This window comes from Leptosomus discolor, chromosome 18 (genome assembly GCF_034619465.1).
Source record: "Leptosomus discolor isolate bLepDis1 chromosome 18, bLepDis1.hap2, whole genome shotgun sequence".
In the NCBI taxonomy this organism is placed as follows: domain Eukaryota; kingdom Metazoa; phylum Chordata; class Aves; order Leptosomiformes; family Leptosomidae; genus Leptosomus; species Leptosomus discolor.
In genome coordinates, this window is record NC_141408.1 from 10,657,970 (window position 1) to 10,684,008 (window position 26,039).

Consider the following 26,039-nt stretch of genomic DNA (forward strand, 5'->3'; position numbering starts at 1 on the left):
CTAGGTGAAATTCAGGTAGGTGATCTAGACACGTGTTATAGTCATTGTGTCATCTAGCAATATGTTTTGTTTTGCCTTTTTGACAAGACTGCTGTTAGTATGCAACTTCCAATACAGGAGTGAGATAATTAATTTAAGACAGAGATGTTGGGCTAATGGAGTAATAGCCTCTGATTCTCTTCACAGGCTTATTTTGTCTTGTGCTTAGTTATTTGTTCTTATAACTATTCAGTATCATATGCATGTTCGGGACCCTGTATCGTTCCAGGGTGGCTGGACCTTTCTTCTGTCCTTAGGGAGGAATACTCATTCCTCCTTGGAGCTGATCACTGTATGTATGTAAAGTTTCAGACCTCAGAATGAGGTTGAAATGTCCTGTAACATATCATAAACTTTCTTCTTTTCACACAGAACGTAATTGGTGAAGAGTTGGCCGCATTCCGTCAGCTTTCCCTTTTTTGTTGACATTGCACTTTAGAAAAAGTCTTTTGTGATTTTCTTCCTTTTTTTGCTACAAGGTTAACAGAAAGAGAGAAAGCTTTCCTAGCCTGAAGCTGCTGGATAAGTGGTAGGTTGGCAGGCTGTCTTTGTTTGTTTGGTCTTATGCCTTCTTCATTTTTTGGCTGCCAGGCTTTTTCTAACATCACAGGGATGTGCAGAGTGAGGCTATTGGGGGAGTTTTGGTGTCATGGCAATAATAAGGAGAAAGTCTACCTTGCATCGGTTTCTAGAGCGTGGTAATTTGATGAATGCATTCTCTGTCAAAGTCAAGAATGTAGAAGAGTGTGGCCAATGTCAGAAGACAAATGACTGAGTCCTAACAGTGTTTAATTAAGCCGCCTGACAAAGGCACTGGAAACTTTGGTACTGGTATTGGAGAGAGAAGAACAGTTGGCTGATCCTCTGTCTAGTCACCTCTAACCCCTCTATCTAAATAGGACTTTCTAAAGGTCAGACCACACGAGATTCAGAGGAGAATGCTATTGCATTCTGGTTTTAAGGCCCTGAGGGACTGTGGGAGTTTCAAGAACATGTGGAGCTATGAGTGAGCCCTTTGAACTGTATGAGTCTTACAAACCCAATCCTGTCACATTCATGATTCTGAATATGTTACGCAGGTTTGGCCACTTAGCGCTGAGGCATAAGCAATGAAATGATCGCTCATACATTACTTCATATTATTGCTTCTAAGGCTTGCTGCCTGCTCTTCTTCTTTTCCATTTATTTTAAGCTGCAAGATTATTTCAAAGGTGTTGAATAACCCACACCTGCCCCAAATAGTGTGCATCTTCTACCTCTCAGGCCATTTTCTGGTCTGTTCCTCCTTGCTGACGCTCTGTCATGAACATGCAGCATCCTTTCTGGAGCTGTGACAGAGCTTAGAAACTGTCTGTGAATGACATGCAATGTTGCTTTGTGGTACAGAGGAAGCATTTTGGCAATTTACTGTACTTGCTTACTCTGCAACCCAAGATGAAACACATTCCTGCCTTGTTCCTTTAGAGCAGCTGAAGAGAATCTGGTTTGTTCTCTAGTTTGAGGCGCTCTCGTGTAGCGCTCAGAACAGCGGAGTGCACTCAGAACCTGCTGTACTTTCCAGCTTGCAGAACCTCCTATATCCCTTCAAAAAACCTTATGAATCTCCTAAGAACTGGAATATTGCTTTTGTATTTGCCTTGTTCAACATATTTTCTGTAGAATGCCAGGAATACTGCAGCTAGAGGTAAAACAGTACACCTTTTCTGTACCACAACCTTTAACCAAGTTTCTAACCAGTTAGTGACATGATTGGTTCTAAACAGGATGATTAATATTTAGCTAACTAGAAGACAGCTATAACAGTGTTTTACTCCTGCCAGAGGCTTAGGCTAGCACATGATTATCTTCTTATAACTGGCTTGGCAGAAGTGTGTGTGTGTGTGTGTGTTGGTTTGGCTTTTTTGTTGTTTTTTTTTTTTTTTTTTCCCAGCCTCTTAACCATGTCTAATAACCAGTACAACTGGTCTGTCTTCTTCCTTTCTTGGAGTGTGCTTGGAGGTTCCTAACTACAGTGCTCCATAAGCAGCTAGTGCCAATACATGCACGCCCTTTCAGCATTTCTCCACTTCCGTAGACTTTGGGGGAACATTTGTCCCAAGCTTCCCAAAATACAATATTAATGGGAGAAATACAGATGCATAAACAGGCTTAGTACAGTTGTATTGCAGAAAAACTGTTTTAGGACTACAACTCAAATTTAGGTCTTGAAACGTGAGTTTCTTACGAGCTCACTAAGAGAACATAGTTGTATCTGCAGTGTTTATAGGCAAAGTTGACAGGTGCTTAATATCACCACTCCAAGGTGTTGTTTCAAATTCTACCAGCTATTATTGTACCGATTTTGAAACAGAAAGAAAAAGTGGGAAGAGTTTACTTGGGACATTCATAAGGACTAGAATACTTGGGTTTTCTTAGCTAATTATGATGCAAACGCAGCCTGGGATGAATTATTTGACAGAGTCTAGGGCGTTGCTTGGATTTGGGGAAATCTGCAGCATATTCAGCAGGAAGGTTATGGAGCTATACCTGGCTGGTAGTCAGGGTTCTGAGCTGACCTTCCTAGCTCCTGTATGCCAGACTTTAGAGTCATCAGGTCAGTAATCAGAACTATATGAGAGAGGTTTCCACCATCCTGTCCAAAACCTTTTCACATCTTGCTTGGGCAATCCTTCCTTCATCTTTATCTTCACACACAATAGTGGAAAACATAAAACCTTGTGCTTCCGCAAACAGCAGTTGAAATCATCCCAGAGGTATTATCTTAGAAAATAGAAAATGATTCAATGAAAGGAGGAATGAATCATATAAATACTCAAAGTGTTGTACCTCAGCAATGTCCCTCCCTTCTTAGTACAAAGCAAAGAACAAAAGCAGGCTGCTGCCTGGCATGGGCCCCTCCTAGATGACTTACTGGCACTGTGAAATCATCAGAAGCCTCAGAAAGAAGTGCTTATGCAGCGTTTATGACTTGATTTTCTTCTCTTCTGTTCTCTGTAAGCATGGAACCGGTAGCTGTGTTGTTCTCTTGAATGCCTGCCTGTACTCTAGAAGATGGACGAGGAGGGGCATGGACTGAAGCAAATGTTTTAAGTTCTCAGATTTCTCAGTGGCTTTTACATTTCAGAAACTGAAAATGGATTTTTAGAGATGAAACATATTGCATGGAAGAGGGGCATAAACACTGTAAGGTCATGAAAATATGAAACCGCATTTTCATTGCTGAGGATGATTTTAAACACTCTCTTAGAAAACAAGTAATGTGAAATTGTGTGGTCTGTTCAAGTGGAAAGTTATAATGGGAGGTTAGAAATCCTGAACAGGCCATTAATTCCTATTTGGCAGACAAACTGAGATTGCTTTAGCACTTAGAGGGACTTCAGTGAGAACGAAATATTGATCTCAGATTGCCAGATTTAGAATTAAATGTGTGAGATACACAGTAACCCACTATAGAAAATAGTCAGTGCAAATTATTTTACGAAAGATCATTGCACAAATGATGAAAAGAATTGAGGAGCATAAAAAGAAGTCACTGCAAGTGAAGTTTTAATTCCAAATTCTGTTTAAAATGTTTCATCTTCTCAAGCAAGTATTATGAGTTCATGTGATTCTCCAACACTCCAGTCTGTAAGGTTTCGCAGTAAGCAATAGGATTGGTTCACCTTCACTGTCAGCTCTTCGTAAGTCCTTCGTTTTAATGGTTTGTTCAGTAAAATGAGAACACACTGCAGGTACTCGATGTTGCTTGAAAGTCTCTTTGCCAGTGGGGTTTTTTTTGCCTTATTTTTTACTCTCTCTTGTTTTTTTGCACAGTATGCTTTTCACTCAGGCTCTTGTGACATCAGTGGCGAATGTCTGTGAGGAATTGCCTCAGGCCAGTGTGACTTTCAAAGGATAAAACAATTTGTTACCTTGCCAATGAACAGTTTATTACATTTCTAATTATTGTTATTAGTCTGACAGGTGGTGCCATGCACGATAGTTTTACAACTGCCAAAGATGCAGGTACTTCTTTCATGACGAAAAATAACCTGAGTAAGATTTAAAGAAAAAGCGTGTTTGGTAATTTTTTGCGCTAACATGGTGTGTACGGCACTTGGCTATTTTTAAATCTTAAGCTGAAACGTACTGACTCGTGAAAGGTTTTGTTGTGAGACCGATTGTAATTAGAGTGTCTTAGCAGCCTAAGTTAGATACGAAGGTATGTCTCCCTCCCTCCCTCTCAAGCTCTTTCCTCTAATCTTTATTACTCTACTTGTTGTGTAAATTAAAGACTCATCATATTTATAAACTGTAACTCACAGTTCATGTTAATCACCACCTAAGAATACTAAATATTCTTTCCCAATGAAGATCCAAGTTCATAAACATAGAGACTCTGCTTTCTCTGGTTTGTAGGCTTGCACAGAAGGGATGGGAACACTATGTGCATTTCGGTACGGGCTAATGCAATGCCATACTATCCCTTCGGAGCAGCACAGTCCAGTTCCACCCATCGCTATCTATACAGAACAGTCGATAAGGCATGTCATGCCTTTGGCTTTGTCATGTGTTGTGTGGCAAAACGTTCTTTCTTAAACACTTTCACGTTGCTTATTCTGCTCCAGTAAATGCTGAATGATTTCATGTCGCACCATTACTAAAGAGAAGAAATTAATTGAAAAGGAAAGGAGCTAGGAAAGAAATTTGCTATTTTCATGGCCAGCGGTATGTTCGTCTCATGTAATCAGTATTGCTAATAGCAGCTACTTTGTTCTTAGTCATGTGGCCACTATCTTAACAGACATGAAGCATGTTTGTCTGACATTCTCACGATACAAAGAAAGTTATTCTTGTAAAAAAAAAAAAAAAAAATTATTCTTTTTATGTATAACCCTCTTTGCTTCTTCCCTGTTTGCTCAGAAGTATCAAACAATCATATTCAGGAGAACCAGATGCTTAGATTTGACACAGTTAATCCAACTGGATTTTACTGTATTATACTTTAGTTTGAGGAACTAAGGAGGCAGGACAGTCATCTTGTCCAGCTCTGTCTCTCTCCCCTACCTTGATGTTTTATAATATGACTACATTGTGAAAAGACAGGTTTCCTTAATGCCACACCTGTGTCCTGTAAAAATGGAACATTAACTGCAAATTAAGTGGTGCGTCCTGAAAGGAAAAGGAATCGATACCATCGTTTAGGCCGAGATCTAGTGTTTTTGTCTTTCTGTGACTTGGAGGAACTGCAGCTGTGCTAGAAGGGTTTCAGGATTTGGCTGACTTATGCATGCACCCGTCAGGGCTCCAGGTAAGAACTGATCTTGCTGGAGCAGAGAGCATGGGCATGTTTTGGAGTCATTCCCTGCAGGGGCTGTTCAGCAGGTACAGTAGGCCAAAAGTGGCACTGATTCAAAATAGTGGCTAGAAAGATATTACATACTTGACTGCACCTGGTGTAGAGGAAACTAAAGATGTCGGTCCCCGCCCCTTTCCCCATCAATTGTCTCATGTTTCTGAGATACAGATGTGTGGTTACACTATAAACAGACCAGAGATTTTTCTTCTAGGCTAATAAGCTCTGCGTTTTTTTTTTTTTTTCTTATAGTATCTCTGCCGAAATATAGAAACATACAGTGTGAACTCCTGCACTTCCACACACCCCGTGCATGCTGAGGAGAAAGACTGTTGGTTCTGGAGCCAGGATGGCAGACAGAACCTGCCCCTCTGACAGCTATACTTCAGTCTTTTCTGAGTATATTCCAGAAATTTATTTTTGCCTTGTCCGTCCACTATCAACTGTCAGAGCACCTTAAATCAAGAGATGGTGCAGGAGCACGGAAGTGGAGTTTGGTTTTTCTGTGCCATTCCCTGACCTTTCTGTTGTGACTAGCCGGAAGGACTGTAGCGCTAGCTGTGGTCGTTGGCTTTCACCACTAATTAGAGGAAAAGCTGTTCTGTCTTCATCCCTAAGCTTGCAAGTCTCTAAAATCTGGACAAATTCTGCTGATGTTACTATTTACTGTGTAGCCTGGATGATAAAGATGTAACATTGAAGGAATTGCAAAGATTATTTCATCGGCTAGGTAGTAGCTTCTGAGACTACTATTTCTATAGCACCGGTCGTAGCAGCTCTTGATACCACAACACCGCTTGCTTAGGTCTAAGGAGAAAAGAAAAAGCACAGGTGTGAGGAAGCCTGCATTGTACAACTGTTATCTGCAGTGCAGACGAATGATTTATGATGGCATGTTTCACGTAGCAGGAATGATATCGCCAGAGGTAAGAATAAGGAGGAAAATTCAAACTCCCTTCAGGTGACAGACATCTTAAAAATAAAGAGGATCCTTTTGAATTTTCTGGCAAGTCTCATCAGGATAGTCCTACAGCAAAAAGGGAAATGTGACTTTCCCTTTGTAGTCGCTGCAACTGCTCCAGAATAACTACTGCTTGCTGCCTAAGATCCCCCAGGAAAACTAGTGCCATAACAGCTAACTGTACCCAGACTGTATTGCCCCTCTGTTTTTGCACGGAACTTGCTCTTCTGACATTGTGCAATGCCATTTTAATACGGATGTTAGTTTCACGGACAGCCCCGACCACTTTTTCTGTAGAGAAAGAAGTGAGAAGCTCTATAATCAGCAGAATTAATGAAATTTGGCATCCTAAGGCTTTCCGTTCCCTTCCAAAGAATGGAAAGCCCTCGGTCCCAGTGGCAGGTATTGGGAAAACTTGAAATTGCTCTGCTTCTCATCGACTGGACAGGGATCAAGGGAAATGAGGAAATTCCTGTAATGCTGCTAGGTTGGCAAGTGAACCTTAATACCGATCTGAAGTCAGCTGCGTAGTATAAACCTGAAGCAGGGTGAAGTTTTGATGGTTTAGCTGCTCATACTTTATGTTAATACTGCAATGCAGTGCCATCTAAAAGTAGTCACGACTAATGCCTTATCAAGATGGATACCTTACTCGGGCGGACAAGGGCTGAGCCTTGAAGCAGCTGCATCTGGTCTGATTGAAATCATGCTTAACAATATATAAGGGTCGAACCCTTAAATTAACTGTTCTGTTCCTTCCCTATTTTCAAGTTAGTTTGTGCTTTGTTTTTTTTTTTTTCCCTTTTTTGACAGTTTGGATCGATTTTATTAATTTTGCAGCTATGCTGTCATGCTCTGCCTTTGAGAAGTGTTCCTCTTGTTCCATTACTTTCCCCTTAGCTATTTAAGGGTGTTTTCTGAGGAAGATCAACACCAGACTAGGTGCTTGGCCTGGATTTAGGAACCTTGGGCATGCCCTTGTGCAGTGTCTGCAGCCACTAGATGGCCCATCGCAAGGGAGTCAGTACATCCCGAATGGCAGCCTGACGTCTGTTAGTATGATGAAAGGATAAATAATATTAAATGTTTCTTTAATAGGAGAAAATGCACAGCATTGACAGTAGTGATTAAGTTCTATTAAACAGTTGTTATTTTGGACACCAGGTGATTAGTACATTCAAACCACTTCATTTCCAGACTTTGGCACCTTGGTCATTACTAACTCAAATCATAAAGTTCAGTGAATCAAGTTGTAAATAGTTTTATTGGTTCCGTGTTGGAAAAAAATTGAGGGTTGTGAAATTCCTTGATGATTTAAAGTTACGTATTTCCTAAGTCCTTGTATTTCTATTTTCTGCTCCTTATTTAGTTATTCAGCATTGCAGAAATTTTACACTCTGTTTCTGCCTTTGCAAACACTAAAACCAACATGCTAATTGAGAGCAAAGAGTTTTATTCCTAGAACAATTATGCCAAATGGAGAGAGCTGGAGTTTTGTGCTAAGATGCGCCCTACTGCCAAGGTGCCATAGTTATCTGGGGGAGGAATTACCTCCAAGGACAAGAGTGGAACTGCTCTTGCAGCTTCTGGAGAAAGGTCTGTATTTACATACATGCTGATGACTGTTGGATAAAACACAGGACCTTCATGTTTCTGTTGGTTTGTATTTTGTTTTCTGAAAATATTTTTCATCTTTCTGAAAATAATTTTATGTCCACTATATGATAAGGCTTCCTCCAAAGCAGGTTTTGTGTTTGGGTGGTTTTTTTTTTTTTTTTTGTTTTTTTTTTTTTTTTTAAATGAAAGCTTAGGAATTAAATTTTAACATCTAGATACATTTCAAGGTTTCAGTGCTATACAACAAGGCTTCCTTAAAGTTCAATTTAATATCTTTTAAATGACTGGGAGCAAGTTTTTGGTTTCTCCAAACCAACTTGAGGTTTAGAAAGACATGTTGGCTTTGTCCTGTTTTGGCTTTAAAGTTGTCATGTGTTCTGTTAAGTGTGCTTATGATTTCAGTGCTTGATGAGGTGACCCTTGCATCACGTACGTGTCACTTTACAAATTTCAATCAAGACGTTTATGATGAAGTACCTTTCATTCTTTCTCAATGAAAAAGCTGTTTTCATTGTTGTATTAGTCTGCTCAAAATGCATCTGGTTTTCTGGTGTGGTCATGCGTTGTAGAAATGTATATGTTTACCAGGATAAGTCTTTCGTACTGTCTTAGGTGTACATGTATGTGCCTGTAGAACTTGTGTGTGTGTGTGCGCGCGTGTGTGTCTGGGCAAGGCAAGGCAAGACAGCACCATAACTTCAGGGAAAATGGAGGAGGTGACTGCGAGTCACCCACTTACTCACTGGCATATACTGTGGGAAACCTGTATTTTGTGGTTTTGTAGAGCACTTGCTTTTTAGAGAAGGCAGGCAAGAAGGCAGACGTCCCCTTCTCATTAACAAATTTATCACTTACAACTCTTATGTAAAACAAACTTAGTGTCAACTCTGAAATGAAGAGCTGCATTGGAAATCACACCTAGCTACAACAGGTGCTGAGCTGGCAGTTTCACAGAAGATTGTGAAATTTGATCACACAATGCGAAATAGAGCCACTCCTTGAGGGCAATATCTGAAACATAATGGGGAACCACCCTTCAGAGGTGATCTGTGTAATAATGGGCCTTAGAAACACTTTCTGCCTGCTTTGCTTAGAAAATTATGAACATTTTAAAAAGTGTTACTGGTTTTTGCACAAGCACACTATATTTAGCTGTACCTCGGCTAGTCCTGCGCTCAGACACGCCCAAGGCAATAAACTGCCCAGCATGTACTTGCTACTACATCACTCCGAGGTGGAAACTATTAATGAGATTTTCTGTTCTCTGTATGTCCCGGTGTTGTTGTTAGCTTGTCTTCTCTGTCCATAGATTACAGCTTTTCATCCATATTCTTCTGGGAGCTGGGCGTTTGTATAACCCTTGAGTAACTTTCGCTGCAGCCATTTTCTGGTAAATCTCTAACCTTTGTAAGCTCATACATGCTAATGAACATGGAACACCCAGCATTATTGCACTGGCCCTATGACACTCCGTGCTACTTGATGTCTCTTTTCTTTCTTCTTGAGATTGCCATAAAGATTGCACCTGTGCTCCTGCATGTACTTATGCACACCACAGCCTCTGAATAATGTAGACTAATAGAAAAGACTTCAAAGAATCATAACACAGTTTTAAAGGGCTGGAAGGAGAGGCTGATGGGAAATGTTATAAGAATTCAACATTTCCTGCTTAGCTAAGCAGTAATTTAGAAGGACATGTAAACTACGTGCAAGTATTTCAAAGAAAACAAAAAGCAAACAAAAGCTGTGCACACTGCCCTGATGCTGTAGACAAAGAGCAGAGAAGGGAGAGGCTTGCAGCAAATCATCTGCTTGAGTTTGTCATTTTTAGGTACTCAGACATAGGGTGAGCACGGTAATGAAAATATGTAGACAGATTTGGATGTTATTTGATAGAGGTAAATGCAAAGGGAAAGAAAATGAGTGGTTTAGCAGTGACCTGAGCAAGTCATTATGTGATTGAAATCAATTACCCAGGAACTCATTAGCAAAAGAAAATAAGTGTCCTTCCTTCTTGTGCTGCGGATACTTTGTTGGATCCCTATCACACATCAAATCAAAACACTATCTTTCAAAGCCACTGAAGGGTTAATACCAGACTGTGCTTTCTGAGACTGGTTTTCCAGAGCAACTGGGCTTGTCAGGCCAATGAAGCTATCAGTGCAAAGGGAACCAGTGATCAGCAGATACCAGCGTTGTCTTGACAGTTGGAACTGGAAAGCAACTACTGCAGGTCAGTGAATCCTAACATTTTATAAATGAAATGGATGCTGCACTTTCTCCTTGTCTCCTAATAATTAGGATAGAGAAGAAAAGAAGAAAGATTTTGAAGAGCATGAATACTATTTTAGAGTGAAATTCACTCACGTTCACTCTCATTGAACCAATATGGTTCAAGTGGGATTTAAGAAACGCAACAGACTTGTTGTGCAGAACTTAGGCAGGCAACAACAGAACAAAGCATTTAGCGCAAAGTTCGGGGGCATGGATTGTACTGATCTGTCTGTACCCAACCTCATTTATGGTACTAAGTGCTTGATTTGGCAAAGTGTCTTTGAATGTTCCAGTATCTTTGTGAGTTTGGTCATTAGGAGTCTATGTGCTACTGAAAGTCAGATTAGGGATTAAATATTTAACAGCATTAGGGGCTTTTGAAAAGGAATATCTTGGTTTTGAGATGCCAAGAAAATTGGACTCAATAATAAAGTAATTATTACTTTAATGATAAGAGAAAATCAATTATGTTAACTTCTCTGATTATTTCAAGATATTTTAAGTTAGCACACAGACAAGCAGTTGATACATGGAAGACTGAAATAGAAGCAGTGATATACAATAAGAAAAGTATCCACAACACGGGGGTACTTAAAAAAAATGTTTAATTCAATCATACATATTTTAGGACACAGGAACTCACCCCTTCTCAAGAGAATATTGCTGTTCTTATCATGACCTTGCAGGCTGTAATCTTACATAAGTAACAATGGGACAGATGTTCTAGGAAAAATGGTCTCAAACTCATAGCAGGTGGGCTGCAAATAAATACATTTCAAAGTAATAGAAGAGGCTGACAGTATGTGATTTGTCTGTAGTCATAGAACACATGCCTTGCTGTGAATGCCCATAGAGTATATAACAATCATGTACATTTTGAACATGTACACAGAGGCCTGTATACTCATATACAGGTGAATAGTCATATTGGTTGTGACAATATACAGATATATGCATGAAATCAGGAACATAGAGTCTCCTTCCATTTATATACACACCTCTCTCTTCTTTCTCACTGCCGATTTCAGGCTTTACAGGTGGAGCTTGAAAAGCTAGCACTCGGGGGGAAAATCTACCCCTGCAGAGACAGAAAGCTAAAGATACCTGGAACGGTTGAAAAGCCAAAGGTTACCTTGTCTTACTGCTGGGGTAACAAAATTGCCTGCTAAACAGCACTGTTAGGCAATTTTATTGCTGTTATCAACTGAATGATTTTGCTTGTAGGTGGCTTGTCCTTTTCCACAGAACAGGTCTGTCTCTTAACCACTGCCTCAGCAAAACTTGTGTAGATGACAGTCTTGCTCTCATTGCAGTTCTAACAGAAAGAGTTGTTGGCTCCCTTCGCCTCTCCAGATTACGGGCAGGTACCTGTCCTGTTTGCCCAAGATGGAAAAGTTTGCAGTTGGAACAAAGATGAAGCCCAGGTGTTGATGGCTAGAGTTATCGTCAGAACTCCTAGGAGGTTGAGTACAAACCCAGCTTTGGCCTAGAATCGTAAGAGAGAAGCGTAGTTAGTTGAACTGAGTACTTTTTTCCCTCCTTGCTGTTTAGGATTGTTTGCATGGTTAGGTTTCCTCTTTGGCCTTTTTTCACAGCTCCAGCAGAACTCCGTCAAATTACATTTAAGCTGGTTTTCTTCACAAATATAATCTGTATTAGGGGAAAATGAGTTTCCATTGGATAGAACTCTTAAACTAGAAGTCCTGAAATCCTTTTAACCCGCTTGTGTAGGACTTTCTCTTCTGACCTGGCATCGTTCTCTAACTTTACTTTGGATTTCTTCTTGGATCAATTATAAATTAGAAAAGTTATCAAGAGACATGGCATCCTTGTCTGCCTTTCCTTAACGTAGTGAGAAAGGGCATCAGGGCAGCCTAGTGAGAAGTGCTAGGCTTTCCCCTAGCCCCTGCAGAAGAACTGTCCCGACTCTGACATCCCTATGATCTACATTTGGGCTTTTTCAAGCAGTTAGACACTGCCATTCCTTATTGACAGCAAGCTCCTGTTGGAACATCTTCAAAAGGCCTCAGCTGTTCTTTAAAATCTCAATAGCATCTCTATAAGGCTCTGAGTATATATTAGAGTTAGTGACACCCTTTATTAATTCACACATGTATGTTCTTCCTTCCATTTGACGTTAGCTGAGCACGGTGAGTTTCCTAACACACTTCCAAGAAGAACCAGTATTAGAAAAAGGAAAGCTCAAAACTGGTGATGAAAATTCTGAAAAGAATGCACTTTTGCTCACCATATCTATAACCTTGAGTTGTCCATATGCGAAGACAATGGCGTTAGGAGGAGTGGCCACTGGGAGCATGAATGCCAATGATGCAGAAAGTGTACAGGGCAGCATGACATAGAGTGGATTGAGGCAGATTGCTTCAGCCTGTGCAAGAAGGGAGAGCAAAGATGATGGTTTCGATGTACAAAAATGCGTAGAAATCTTTTGGCAGAAGACTGAGTGTATGTGTCCATGTCAGAAACCTCATTCTCTCACAGACACTGCAGCCACTCATATTTTGGGTTTGCTTTAGAAACTTCCACCCCATGTCTTTATGCAGCAAATGCAAGAATTGATTTTGTGGCCAGTGCTTTGTGTTCCTGATTGTGGGATCTGATCACTGCTGCAGTATAAATTAATAATAGTGGTTGTGTTCAACTCTAAAACCAGGAAAAAAATGTAAAGTGCCTTCAAACTGATTAAGAAGAAAACTAAATTATCAGAGGAAACAGTATAGCCCAAGCTCTGAAGGTGAGTGGATCAGTTTAGGAGTTTGCTGGAGTCTGTGGCCTATGCAAAAAGATTTTGTTGGAGCTTATTCCAGTTTCTATCTGGAACAAACTTTTCACGCTGCAGAGCTGTGTCTACCCCTGCAATGGGAATCTCCTGTGGAAATGCAAAAGTGTGAATTAGGTCATAGAGCTTGTCTAATGCTATCACCTTCAGAGACTTCTGGAAGGCTAGTGGTCGGAGTGAAATACAGTAATGGAATGTTGCAGGGAAGCAAATGCTGCTGCTGTTGCTGTCTCTCTGCAGAGCAAATAGGAAAAAACAAGTACAGCTGGCAGTGACCTCATGGGGTTGTTTAGGCCAGAAGGCAAAGTCTAATATGCCGGTGAATTTAATCCCTTTACTTTTCATCAGCCATGATTTTAGAAAGGTTGAACTAAGCACAATCTGTGTGAATATATATGCATGCACATACATATATGTATATTTTAAATCTCGTATTCCTGACTGGATACACGAACCAGTGCTTGGCTATGGCAGCCAGTTAGTTTTTATAATTGAGCAGCTGTATGCTTGGAGAAGAGTTGAAATCTGAACCAGAGTATTTCGAAATGCTGGAACTCACCATTGAAGCCAGAATTGGGAGAAAGAGGGTAGTGGTGGCCACATTGCTGGTGCACTCAGTGAAAGTGGCAATAAGGACACACAACAGGAAAGCAATAGCTGGATGAGGGATTTGCTGCGGAGGGGTCAGTTTGCTACCTAACCATGCAGACAGACCAGATTCCTGTAACAGAGGAAAGAGGTCTGTCAGGACAGTAGGCTGGAGAAGAAATAGGCACATCGCAGTCCAATTACATTTCTCATACCAATTCTACCTTCCTTTCATATAGGAGTTCTCATACAAACTGCCTTCTGTAGAAAAACATGTGAGAGGCAATGCTCATAGACACGATAATTCCGTAGGTTAAATAAAAATAAACGCGCTTTCCCTTCCAAAGATTTGAAAGAAGATACTACATTTACAGTACGTTATTGATAGCAAATAATTATTTGTCTGTTCAGGCCATTAGTTGTACATGATCAATATTTGGAGCTTTTTTTGAATCTAAACAAAGATCTTTGAACTCACTTTCATGTATCTTAACAGATTTTCTAGGAATTTAATGTCATTTCATCACATTATCTGAGATCTTGATCAGCTATCTGAAGCTTTTCATGCCTTTCATCCTTCTCAGTCTCTGAAAAATACCAGCATCTTCCCTATCATTCTGGGCTGTAGTTTGGGCATCATTATTATTCAGCCATTCTTCTCAAGAGAACCGTAACTGTAGCTGTCTTGCTGCTTCATGCATTACGGCCTAGCTTTCTTACTGGTTTTGCAACCATTGTTATTCTTCATATGCTCCCTATTTCCTATCTTGGTTACTTTGACCTGTGTCTTCTGATGTTGAAAAATGCTCTCTCACAGGAGGGTTGGAATCCCTCTTGAATGGACTAGCCTAATTCCCTGTCCCAAGGCAGGATCAGCTCTACCTAAATTATTACTGGTACATGCTTTTCAAACTTGTTAAAAATCTCTAGCAATGATGCTTCCAAAATCTCCCCAGATAATTTTTTCAAGTGCTTAACTGTATTTACAGTTGGAATATTTTCATACTGCTTAACCTAAATCTCCTTTGCTGCAATTTAATCCCTTTAGCACCATCAGAATATAAAAAAGTATACTATCTTCCTTTCTGCAGCAGCTTTTATGTGTTTGATGACTTATTCTAGAATAAATTAATGTAATTTCTTGAATCTTTCCTTTTCCAAACATGTTTCCCAGAGATCTGATTGTTCTTACTACCTTCCTCTTCATATAGCCCACGTGTTGTCGAACACCGATATCCCAAACTGAATACACTACTATACCCAAGGACTTAGCAGTCCTGAGTGGAAGGATTATATTTTACATGTCTTATGTATGATGGTACTACCTATAGTTTCCAGTTGTTTGCTTTTTTTTCTCAGTAGCAATACAAAAATATTGACTAGAATAAGGTGTATGAGTCCAGTCATTTCCACATCTTGCATTTGTGACACTTGGTTATTTCTTCCTATTTCCCATATTGAGTTGCATCCTTGTTTTCTGGAAACACTTTTACAGGTCACTGTGATCTTTGAATTCTAAATTAGTATTTCCAGTCACTTGAAGCCTTTTCCAATTTGTTTGTTGTCTATAGATTTAATGGATGTATTGTCTGTTCCATCATCTAAGTCATTACTGAAAAATAATTTCTAGCACTGGACTCCTGGAAGATGCCTGCAGAAGTACATCGGTACATCCCTCAGTCAGCCCGATGTTTTGATCTGCTCCTGAAGGTCCTCTAGCTAGCTCTACGTTTGTCTTCTAGTTTAAATCGTATTTCCATGTGTAGTTTGTTTGAAATAGTTCAGAGACCCATCCTAGGCACATTGTCTCCTCATGCTTACCACACCAATTAAGTTATATTTAATATGACCTTTAATGTGTTTGGGCAGTTTCTTCACCATCCACTTTTCTAGAAACACAGTTAATCATGCTGCCTTCATTGGTAGTACCATCCCAGTTGCACAGGCAAAAATAAAGATCTGTACTAATCACAGGACTCCTCCTAAGGATGGCGAAGTCTGTCCTGCTGCCACTAGCTGAGGAAACGCGTGTTTGGTGCTACCAGCATGCCCTCTTGTGTTCTGGGAGAGTACACATGAAGAGCAAGATGGAAAACACCCAGGAGGACACAAATACAGGTAAGCAGAGGAGTGTTACCTCACTGCCTTTGGCTAAGGCAAAGCCACCTCCCAGCAGAAACACAATGTTCCATGGCATTTTCTGTTGAACTACTTTCCACTCCAAGAGAGCTGGAGGTGCTCGGATCTTTGACTTGCTGCCTAAAATCCAAACAGATTTTGTAAGCCATGTTGCATTCTCCAAAGAAAGGAGGGCTCCTTGGCGGGAGGTGAGTTTGGTCTGAACATCAGGAAACACTTCTGTCAGCAAGATCAAGCAGACTGTGGAATTATCTCCTAAAGCAAATGATGAGAGCCTCGCCAACAAGGATTCTAAAACATGACTTGCAAAAATACTAATGAATGATGTGTAGCTGCTCCAAGAGGCATTGTAGAATGCAGGTAAGAGCGAGTTAAAGTACAGCAACATATCTGCAGAGCTGCGTGTGTTTCTGTTAAGTCATGGATTCTCTCCTGAAGGCTCCAGCTTCAGAACCTTTTATGTCTGTGCATACTAGTGTCTGGAACACTGCTGGGATAAGGGTTTCCTACTTAGCTAAACTACAAGAAACAGAGAACTTTTATGGGACATATGCCTTGCCTAGCCTAAAGCGTACAGCTGTAGCTATGCAGGAAGAGCAGTTTGAAATCTTGTTAATGTTTGAAATTTCCTTTGTAGATCTGAAACTTCCCCTGTACCTATTTTGACAATTGATTTTTTGATGCCTTCAGTAAACTTACCTGTGGGTTGGTTGCCTGTGTCACGGTTAGGAATGTCAGAAGGGATGATGAACAACAAAACTGAAATGAAGATGGCAACTGTAGCATCAGTGACATAGCTGCAACAGATCGATCAGAAATTTAGTCTAGCCATGTTTTTATTCTCATGAAATCTACCCTACTTAATTTTTATTCAAAGTGAGGAGAAAAAATGGTGATACCTTGTATTGTTTTTGTTGAAAAAAACTGTTGCCCAACCTGGAATGAAACCAGGGTCTCTTGTAAACCAGAGAAGTACCAGTAGTACGAAGAGGATCAAAACTGCTATTTCTGCAAATTTCATTGAGCCCAATTTCTTGCACTCTTCCTTGATAATTTCATAGGCCCGTTGCTCCTTAGCCTTGGCAGAGGCATTTGCAGTGCAACCAAAATTTTTGCGAAAACTGGAAGAAAATGCACAGGAAATATCAGAGAAATTTGTCAGGTATCCTCAGAGTTAAGAATCCAAATTTTAGACTCAGTCATACTGTCTCTTAGATATATGTATTTATATACGCATATAGAAATCATGTGTATTATTATCATAGCATCAGCAGCCATAGGTGTCACTGCCTTGTGCTGTGTATTGCCAAGATGATCAGAGAGAAGCTTCCTGCCCCTAAAAGTTCATGATCTAAATATGAACAGGTGTGCTGTCTGGACACACTGGGAAATAATGACAATGTTAGTGTGACTGACACGGCTAAAGTAAACAGTTGCCAAGCTTTTTAAAATGACAGAAAAGGAGAACTTTAAAAGAGGAATTTGAAGATGAAAGTACCATTTCAGGTAGTACAGCACTCTTTCCATTTGAAAGAAAGGAGGTTGAGGATGATACAAAAGTGATAGGCTAAATATTAAACAGGTAGGTAATGCAATCTGGGTGATTAGCTTTGGGAACTGGCACAACACTAATCCTCTAGGTCTGTAGCAACTCTCATCACAAAGGTATTTACCAGCTATATGTAGAAATCAATTTCCTGGTTTGAAGCACAACAATCTTTCAGAACGTGAAAGCAATGCTGTGGAACAGGTTATATGCAGTTATAACTTCCTATTTCCATCTACAGACTGTATTTAACTGGGATTTTATCGGATTCCTTGGAGAAAAAGTTGCAGTATTTTAACAGATACTTAGCATTCTGTTCTGCTAGTCTCTTGTATGTGAGGAGTTTGTCACTTGCTGTCTTGATCTTTCAAGCATAGGCTTATCAATAAAAGTATCACTTGTGTAAAGAGCACTTGATAACAGGCCTGTCAGCTGTATTACGGTGTGTAAAGGGTACTTACTCAAAGCCCAAGTACAGTATCTGCAGCCAAATCCACGCCAAAACCAGTAACACAATCATGGTGGGGAAGGCAAAGGAGAACCAAGAGGCAAAGTTGATGATATTGCCATTTTTAGGAAAGAGCCTGTAAAATGCAGAGGGCTGTTAGCATCCAAAATTCTGCACTATCTTCTGTATTTAGTTAATGATTCAGAAAAGTGGAGGTAACTGTGAGGCCCTCTAAGGCAGAGAAGATAACTTCCTGACAGAGTTACCGAATTGATATTTTCCTTTTCTGTGTTGGCTGGAAGTCAGCTGCAGCACAATGATGCAGTTTAGTGGGTATGGCATCCCGAATTCAACCAGACTTACTCATCAACTTGTCCTTGCAGTACCAGATTTGGTGTTGTCCCAGTCAGAGTTGCAATTCCTCCAATACTGGATGAGTAACAAATACAGAGGGTCATTCCCTTGCAGAGTTTCTTGTGTTTCTCCTCTAGCAGATTTTCACTTCTCTTTCGGTCTTCCTCAATTGTCAGGACATGACTACTGCCTGAGTCCCAAGAGAGGAACAAAAGAGTTACAGAAGATAGACTGGATAGGAAAAGATCTTGTGCCTGTGTAATTCAGTCTTTCAAGGCTAGGACAAAAAACTCAAAGCTGATGCAGCCAAATTTCCTCATTTTAAGGCTGGCATTGTTAATTCTTTGATCTTCTGTCCATTTTCACTGGTTGTCTTGATACAGAGCGGTTTTTCAGAAGAAGTGAAATGTGTGATAAAGTCTGAACATACTGCTGACAGTTCTCGGTGAACTAGCGCAATGTCCAAACTGCCCATGGAGGGGAGAGGGGCAAGAATTCAGGAATGTACACCAGAGTCCGAGGAGTTGGACTGAAGGGAACTCATTCTGTACCAGCACCTGACTGCTGGCCCTGAGATTTACATTCAGAAACACTTAAGTCGTATCAAAGATGGGAAGAGGGAGGGACAGCTGGTAAAGAGATATTGCTGCATGATTGTATATCTTTGGATTAGAAAGATCATTTTAATCCCTAACCTTCTGGCATGAAATAGGCCAGAAATTTTCCCTTGGAAATTCCCTATTACCTGATAAGTTACACAGTAGAGAATAATTGAACTAACATAAATATATAGGAAAATATCAAGCCCAATATAAAGGCTTCAGCTAATGGACAATCCATTTTGTTGTTTTATGGCTTAGTTATCATCTTTTCATATTTTAAATCTATTTCTAACTTCAGCCAAGTCGGTAGATCTTATTGTGCTTTCGTCTGGTTCATGGAAAAGCCTCGTCAATGCTCGTTGATACAGTTGGGATTCTTTAGGTCCATTCTTTTAGAATTTACTAGCAACTGTAATGACAGTGAAGAAGGCATCAGGTTGTCCTCCGTTACCCCAAAGAGAAAAACACCCATAACCCACTCACCTTTTTCCTCCGTTTCTTTGGAGCTATCTGGTTTAATTGACTCTTCCTGCAGTTCAAAGGCTTTATTGATGTTTTCAGATGCTTGGCCAGCTGTGCTAGAATCCATTTCTGATTTGTTCAACTGTTCCAACACTGCTTGTGCTATTGGGACCATCATGGCAGTGGTGGCAGTATTGCTGATCCACATGGACAGGAAGGCGGTCACAATCATGAAACCCATGAGAAGTCTGAAATGAAAAGGTTTGGAAAAGCCAGTTCAGAACTCAGTGCTGCAAAATGCCCTTTTTTTTTTTGTTACATAGCTTTGGTTACAAACGCTGAGTTTGGAACATGGTTAGCAATTCACACCTAGCACTTCCTCTTACCCTGGGCTGCTTTGTGAATGTCACAGGAAGATTTAACGGAAATTTTTCTTTTTGGGATTTCAGCCAATTCTGCTTTTGCATTCTTATGACTAGGAAAGTGGAAGCCGGTATCTTGGAGCAGACAGTTTATCTCATCAGTATCCTGCTTATTCTGCATGCTTCTGAGGAAGAACATACCATCTCAGTAACACATGTTAATGTATTATAATATATTTTGAAGAGGAATTACAAGCTGAATTTGATCCCAAATGGCAATCAGTTTAAGCTATAAGGAAGATGATCTCTTTTTCTTTTCTTTTTTTTTTTTTAATTTTATCCCACTTGTATTATTTAAGATTCTTTTCTTACTCATATAAAATTCTAATCCTTGTTTCAGTATTACTCTGTTATTTGTCTCAAAATTATTCTTTGGATGAGATGTAGATTATATATTAGATGAAAAGGGCTTATCTATGCATTCTTATTCTATCGCTTTGTAATTTCCTTCAGTATTCCCTCTTTGTATGATCTGAGACAAATTAAATACGGCCATGTAGCCTCTGCATAGCTTAAAGTTCTAGTCTGGTAAACATTTGTTGTTCTCAAAACAAGCATCCCTATATTTTCTCTTCTCTTTGCACTCAGTATAACAGTTAGAGAATATATGTTTTCTGTATTTTGGCTGTAGTCTTTCCTGATTGTCTAAAGCTGTGCTTCTGGCCAAGCCTAGCAGCACCCTTGTCTTTTCAGCATTGACTCTCTTGTTGCAATTTCTCCACCTAAAGCCATTTGGAATTCTGAAGAGAGGCACCAGGTCTGTAACACATCAAAAGATCCCCGTTTGCAAGGGTTGCTCAGGCACTAACTCACTTGGACTGTAGAAAAGCATTTGTAAGATGTGATTTGCAGATTCACATAGGAGACTACAGACAACTCTGAGATAGGAACTAATGCCATAAAGTCCTTTATCCCACAGCGTTTTCAGGACTGTTACTCACAGGGCTGGTCTGACACCAGTGATAAGCAAGACCTGCAGAGCAACGCGCTTGTGTAGATGCCAGTTCTCAATAGCAATGGCCATTATCAGTCCCCCAATAAAAAGCATATTGGTGTCCTTCAAGTACTCCCGGCAGACCTGTAACGTGGAACGAGGGAGAGAAAACAGTGACCAGAAGCCAACGTTTAAAGAGAAGGCGCTTTCTGTGGGAGGATCTCGTCCCAAAGACATCAGCACTCAGTTAACTGCGGGTTGCATCTGAACAGTGCATGTGCTTTGGTTTCAGATTGCCAGCTCCACCCAGAGTTCATTCTAGGCTCATGCAAGTTCTGTTCCATGGAAAGGACAGCCGACTCCCTCTGTAACAAGACTGCAATCTTCTCTTCTTTGCGCCACACTCTAGAAATCACCCCGGACACAATCCCAGAATAAGAGAAGCTGACCAATAAATGCATCGGCAAAGATGTATAGAGGAAGAGCTCTTACTGTTGTCGAATCCGTGATATTCATTAGTGGGAACAGCAGGGCAGGAAAGAGACCTGTGACAGCCAATGGCAAGGCTTCCGTGCACCAGAACAGTGCCATCAGTATGATAACATAAGCACATTTGGCCTCCTGACAGAAGAAGAGTACACGCAATCAGAACAGACTGTACGTCTCACTTAGGCTTCGAGAAGGCAACAGCCCGTAATTACATTCATTGCCTGATAAAGGGATTTGAGAAAAAGTTATTTTCTGTCTTTCTCTCCCGTCTGCCCTCCTACCTATGCAGATCCTAATCAAATGACAAACTATTCAGCAACTTTATCAGAACTGTGAGGAAAAGGTGGGGGCCTCCAATGGAGAAACCCAAGAAACTTAGGAAAAGAAACAAATTGATGAGTTTGAACCCTTCATGATAAGGGAATGGCAGCCCCTGCACAGACATCTTGATTTTGCTGATGGTGGCATTTTCTTTTTATATGTTTCTGTCTTTGAGCTGCAGAAATAGTTACTGATCCAGTCAAGGTTTCTCCACCTTTTTCTCCACATGTTTCAGGACATGGCCCAGAAGAACCCCAACTAATTTCAACAGCCTGGTTTCCTTGTACTGTACATATTTTATCTATTTTTAATTGGATTTTTAGCTTAGTACAGACTTTGAAAGGCAGGCTCACTGACAAACTGGTCACAGATCAGTTTCAGCTTCCACTGACTTTGTCTTGTTTCTTTGAAGGCAGTATGATCCCCTGTTTTATGTTACTCTTTTTTTTTTTTTTCTGAGAAAAAAAATGATTTAATTCTGCTTTGGACAACCACTCCAAACTTTATATAAAAATATTTAACTCAGTCCCTGTGCACTAAAAAGTTGCAAAATAACATGTCACAACAGATTTTCATATGTCTGGGCTGATAAAAAAAGCAAGGAAATGTAACGTTGCAGGTTGCAGTATTGTTGTTTAACTCCAGCCGGCAACTAAACACCACGCAGCCGCTCACTCCTCCTCCCTCCCAGTGGGATGGGGAGGAGAATTGGAAAAAAAGACAAAACTCCTGGGTTGAGATAAGAAGAGTTTAATGACTAAAATAAAATAAAATATGATCCTAACAATAATAATAAATTACAATAATAGTAATGAAAAGGAATGTAGCTAAAACACAGAGAAATAAAACCCCAAAGTGATGCACAATGCAGTTGCTCACCACCTGCTGACCGATGCCTGAGCAGCCATCCACCCCCGCAACTGCCTCCCCCCCCCCCCCCCCCCCCCCGTTTATATACTGAGCATGACATCCTATGGTATGGAATATCCCTTTGGCTAGTTCGGGTCAGCTTCCTGGCTATGCTCCCTGCCAGCTTGTGGTGCACCTGCATGCTAGCAAAACGTGGGAAGTTGAATAGTCCTTGATTTCCTAACACAGCTAAACCCATCAGTATATTATGAACATTGTTCTCATAGCAGTTCCCACACTGAATCCATAATGCTGCACTATTCTGCCACTAAGAAGGAAAATCAGGTCTACCCCAGTCGAAACGAGGACAAGTGTCTTCCTCATTTTGGAACTAGCACAGTAATGGGCGCCAGCAAATCCGAAGGAAGAAAAAAGTGGTTGTGTGGTCTTGGATCAAGGATGTCCACTAAAATATACCGGACAGCATGAATGAAAATGTAGTGATGCTTATGGAGGAAACAGTGAAGAGGTGGAAATTATAATGGCTAGATTACAGAGGATTAAACCAAGGAACTGGAATAATGGCTGGCAGGATCAAACCTGTGATGCTTTGGAGCATGGTCAGGACTTCTGAGTGTGGCATGGAAGTTGCAGAACTGGTGAAGGGAAAGGATGAACAGGGGAGCTGAGTAGTCTGGAGGAAAGAAGCAGTCTAAGTGGTAAATTACCAAAGCAAGCAGGGTTGGAGAAGTCAAGATGAAAGAGATTCGTGGAAAGATGGCTTTTTGAGCCTTATTTTTTAATGAGAGCAGTAAGAACTTTAATTATACATCCCATCAAGCACTGAAAGGATCATTTTGATGATCCTTTTCCTCCCATTTTTGTTATTAAGAGATGTCAGTGGGTGCTTTTTGAGACCTAGCAAGTCTTTGGAACATGTATCATAGGCACAGTGCTATTTTCTTCCAGCCTGCTGTGAACAGGCTCTCAGTAAGAGCTGGAACAAGGCTTTTCACAAGGTCAGTTGTCCTGTAAGGATATTCCCGTCTTTAGACGAAATCTTTAGCATTGTTTGCTCTCATTTGTAATAGTTTAGTGTCCAGTGCTATGTCATTATAGGACAAGTTAATAGTTCAACAGAATAGAAAAATGTGAAATTCCATCCTGTAAGTCATCAGCTTACAACTCGGCATGCTGAGGTACTGGCTTTTCCTGCTTAGCAGTACCACAATGCACAATTCTAACACAAGAAATCTTCTTACAGATTGGAAAGGGAAAAGTCCAGGACATTTTAAATTTGTGTGTTGTAGTTGACTACATTGAACCCAGAGAGAGTAATTTTCAAAGAGGGACTGAACCAAGACTGCCAAATCATTCCACAGGCGAAACCAAAGATTTGTATGATAACAGTGACTCTAGCAAGTAAGTTTGAACTCGTGGCCTCAGGCCAAAACAAAAATAATCTTTCTGTCTTTCTGGCTAGTTAGAAATTTTCTGATCCAGATCTCTTAACTTCAGTAACTCTTTTGCCTATGGAAAGTTAACTAGCAAAAAAAGCCAACCAAACAACAAACCCTCTTCTTGTTTTTCTTCTTAGTAAGCTTTTAAGTGATAGTTTAAGCTATTTTATTTGCACGCCAAGGGAATAAGAGGACACGCCTAATCGCTTACCGCATTTCACCTCAAGTGGAATAGATAGTGTGCCACTCTATCGTTCTTGCTTGCAATCCTCTGATCATAGCTCCAAAGTCTCTGATAACACTCAGAGAAAGAGCTGTGAGGAAAAGCGAGCTTTGGGTCAGGCTGCAGAAAAAGACAGGGAAGAGCTAGTGGAGTGAAGAAGGAAGCTTGGCAAAGGAGACCAGAAACGGGGAGTCAGCAGGGAGCAGGAGACAAGAGGCAGGCAGAGACCAGAGGAAAGAGCTAAGACTTGACATCCAGGAGAGGCAGATTGGGACTAGCTATTTAATGGTGCTGGGACTGTAATAAGATACCAAGACCAGAGATTAGATCTGTCTGCGTGAAGAGATTGGGAGTGGGAGAAATAAGCCGGAGTGAAGAAGCAGCAGGACGTTGGCAGTCTGCCTGCTCACAGTGCTGTATTTTAATGATCAATGTCTCAGAAATACCTGCCCCACTGCTACAGGTTTTTGTAGTTAACTTTTTCTAACATCCCAAGCAAGATGCCTTCCAAAACTTGACATTTTAAATTTAAAATCATTGTTTGGAAAGAGTCTTACAGAAATATGCTAAAAAAAAAAAAGGGTGAAATACATATTATTTTATCCTTATATATCAGAACACCTTGTCTGTCTAAGAAAAACGCCTCTTCTATCTGGCAACAACCCAAAGGAAAAAAATAAAAGAAGATGTGGACTGGATACTTTTAGAAAATCAGGAGGGGGCTTAAAATTGAGCCTTAGGTTGTAACTTAGGCTCACACGTATGAGCTTCAGCATAGAAAGTCCTTTGCTAAATCAGTTAGCTGCAAAGCAGAAGTTACAAAATCACGTGTCACTGAGCGTTATTCTAGAACACGCAATCGCAGATGTATCTGTCCTATTGCTCTTACATTCCCCCACTCTCGGTAGTCAAAGGGATCTGCTCAGAAAGAAAAGATTTTCAAGCAATAAATGAAAGGAGTGCCTCTGAGAAAGAATCTGTATGTTCTCTCCAGCTCTGTCACTGAAAAGGAACAACTCTGAGGCAAGATTTGGAGATTTGACTCTCAGATTCGATTTTAAAAGTTCTTACCTTGGTAGGAACAGCCAGCGGCAGGGGAAGAAACAAAAGGGGTACAAGCACTACGATCAGGTACTTCCTGCAGGCCAGGGTCATCTGCAAGAAGCCAGCCATGGTGCTGGAGCTAGCCCAGTGCTGAAAGGTCTGAGCTCTGCTGCTGGAGACTATATAAACACTCGGGAATATTAACCATTGACCTCAGGAGGTTGGGTGTTGTTTTTGGAACTGTAATCAGAGAAAGAAGAAAAGAACAAAGAAGGGAGGGGACAGCAAAAGAGTGTCAGACTGGGAACTTTCTTAAGACAATCTTCCTGATAACTGGTAAATCCAGGAGAGAATTAACTCCTTGTGGGCCAAGAAGGTTTATTAAAAGCATCCTGAAATGACCTACGCTTTTTAAAAAAAGTATCAATGTTTTGGTCTTTAATAATGCCTTCTTTGAATAGGTATTGTTATTCCTCCTATAAAAGAGAGAGACTGCTCCCTCCATAAGAGGTTGAAAATTGTTTTAAAAATCTGTAGAGTGCTGAAAAACTGCAGATGTAATACTTGGAGATTAGAATCATCTACATAAAACATTATATAAACATTCTTTAGGTAGCAAAATCCACTAGAGCAGAGCTCCTGTCACCAGATGCCGTGTCAAGCCTTGATGCAGAAAGGGACTTAGAGTCATTACCACCTGAGAGCAGGGGCACCCATCTTTGTGCGATCCAAGGATGACCCTCGTGACTTTTCTGGTTTCTTCTACTCGAAGAGCAGTAGGGGAAATGTTAAGGTCTGGTCAGAACTCAGTTCCTCCCACACGGCAGCCCAGTGTGTATAGGAAAGGCTTAGGGCCAGAGGGAGAACTTAGTAATTCCTTCTGCCATAGCCCGTTCTATCTCAGTGGTTTGGGAAAGACTTGGCTACAGGGCACCACCTTGCAGACATTATAGGCCCAGGTTTGGTAGCTTGCAGGGTATATTGGGGGGGAGGGGAAGTGCTACTGGGAAATGGCCAGCAATTCTTGCCCCAGTTGCAAAGTACAAGCACTGAATTACTTGGTTCTGTAAATACACAGGAACAGAACTAAGCTTTTTAATTCCAAAGGGAGTGGCTTGTTAATGTCACTTTAATG

General features: G+C 40.6%; 1 protein-coding gene across 1 annotated transcript; it reads right to left on the minus strand.

The window, feature by feature from the left end:
- Positions 1-11,580: 11,580 nt before the first annotated feature.
- On the minus strand, positions 11,581-25,033 carry SLC13A2 (solute carrier family 13 member 2). The gene is made up of 12 exons (XM_086475074.1): positions 24,932-25,033; positions 21,011-21,139; positions 20,526-20,662; positions 19,184-19,410; positions 18,108-18,288; positions 17,758-17,880; positions 16,650-16,871; positions 16,450-16,547; positions 15,749-15,870; positions 13,583-13,744; positions 12,475-12,612; positions 11,581-11,712 (listed from the first exon to the last, which is right to left on the minus strand). Exons 1-12 carry the CDS (start codon positions 25,031-25,033, stop codon positions 11,581-11,583), a joined length of 1,773 nt encoding a protein of 590 aa, XP_086331200.1.
- Between the last annotated feature and the right edge of the window lie 1,006 nt (positions 25,034-26,039).

What these genes read in the sequence shown, in the direction of transcription:
- SLC13A2 (XM_086475074.1), bottom strand. Translation starts at nt 25,033, where the DNA reads ATGGCTGGCTTCTTGCAGATGACCCTGGCCTGCAGGAAGTACCTGATC. An exon ending in ACTGGTGTCAGACCAGCCCT is followed by an intron (nt 19,411 to 20,525) that starts GTGAGTAACAGT and finishes TTTTCATTTCAG; the next exon opens with ACTTCTCATGGGTTTCATGA. An exon ending in TCCCAATTCTGGCTTCAATG is followed by an intron (nt 12,613 to 13,582) that starts GTGAGTTCCAGC and finishes CTTCTTGCACAG; the next exon opens with GCTGAAGCAATCTGCCTCAA.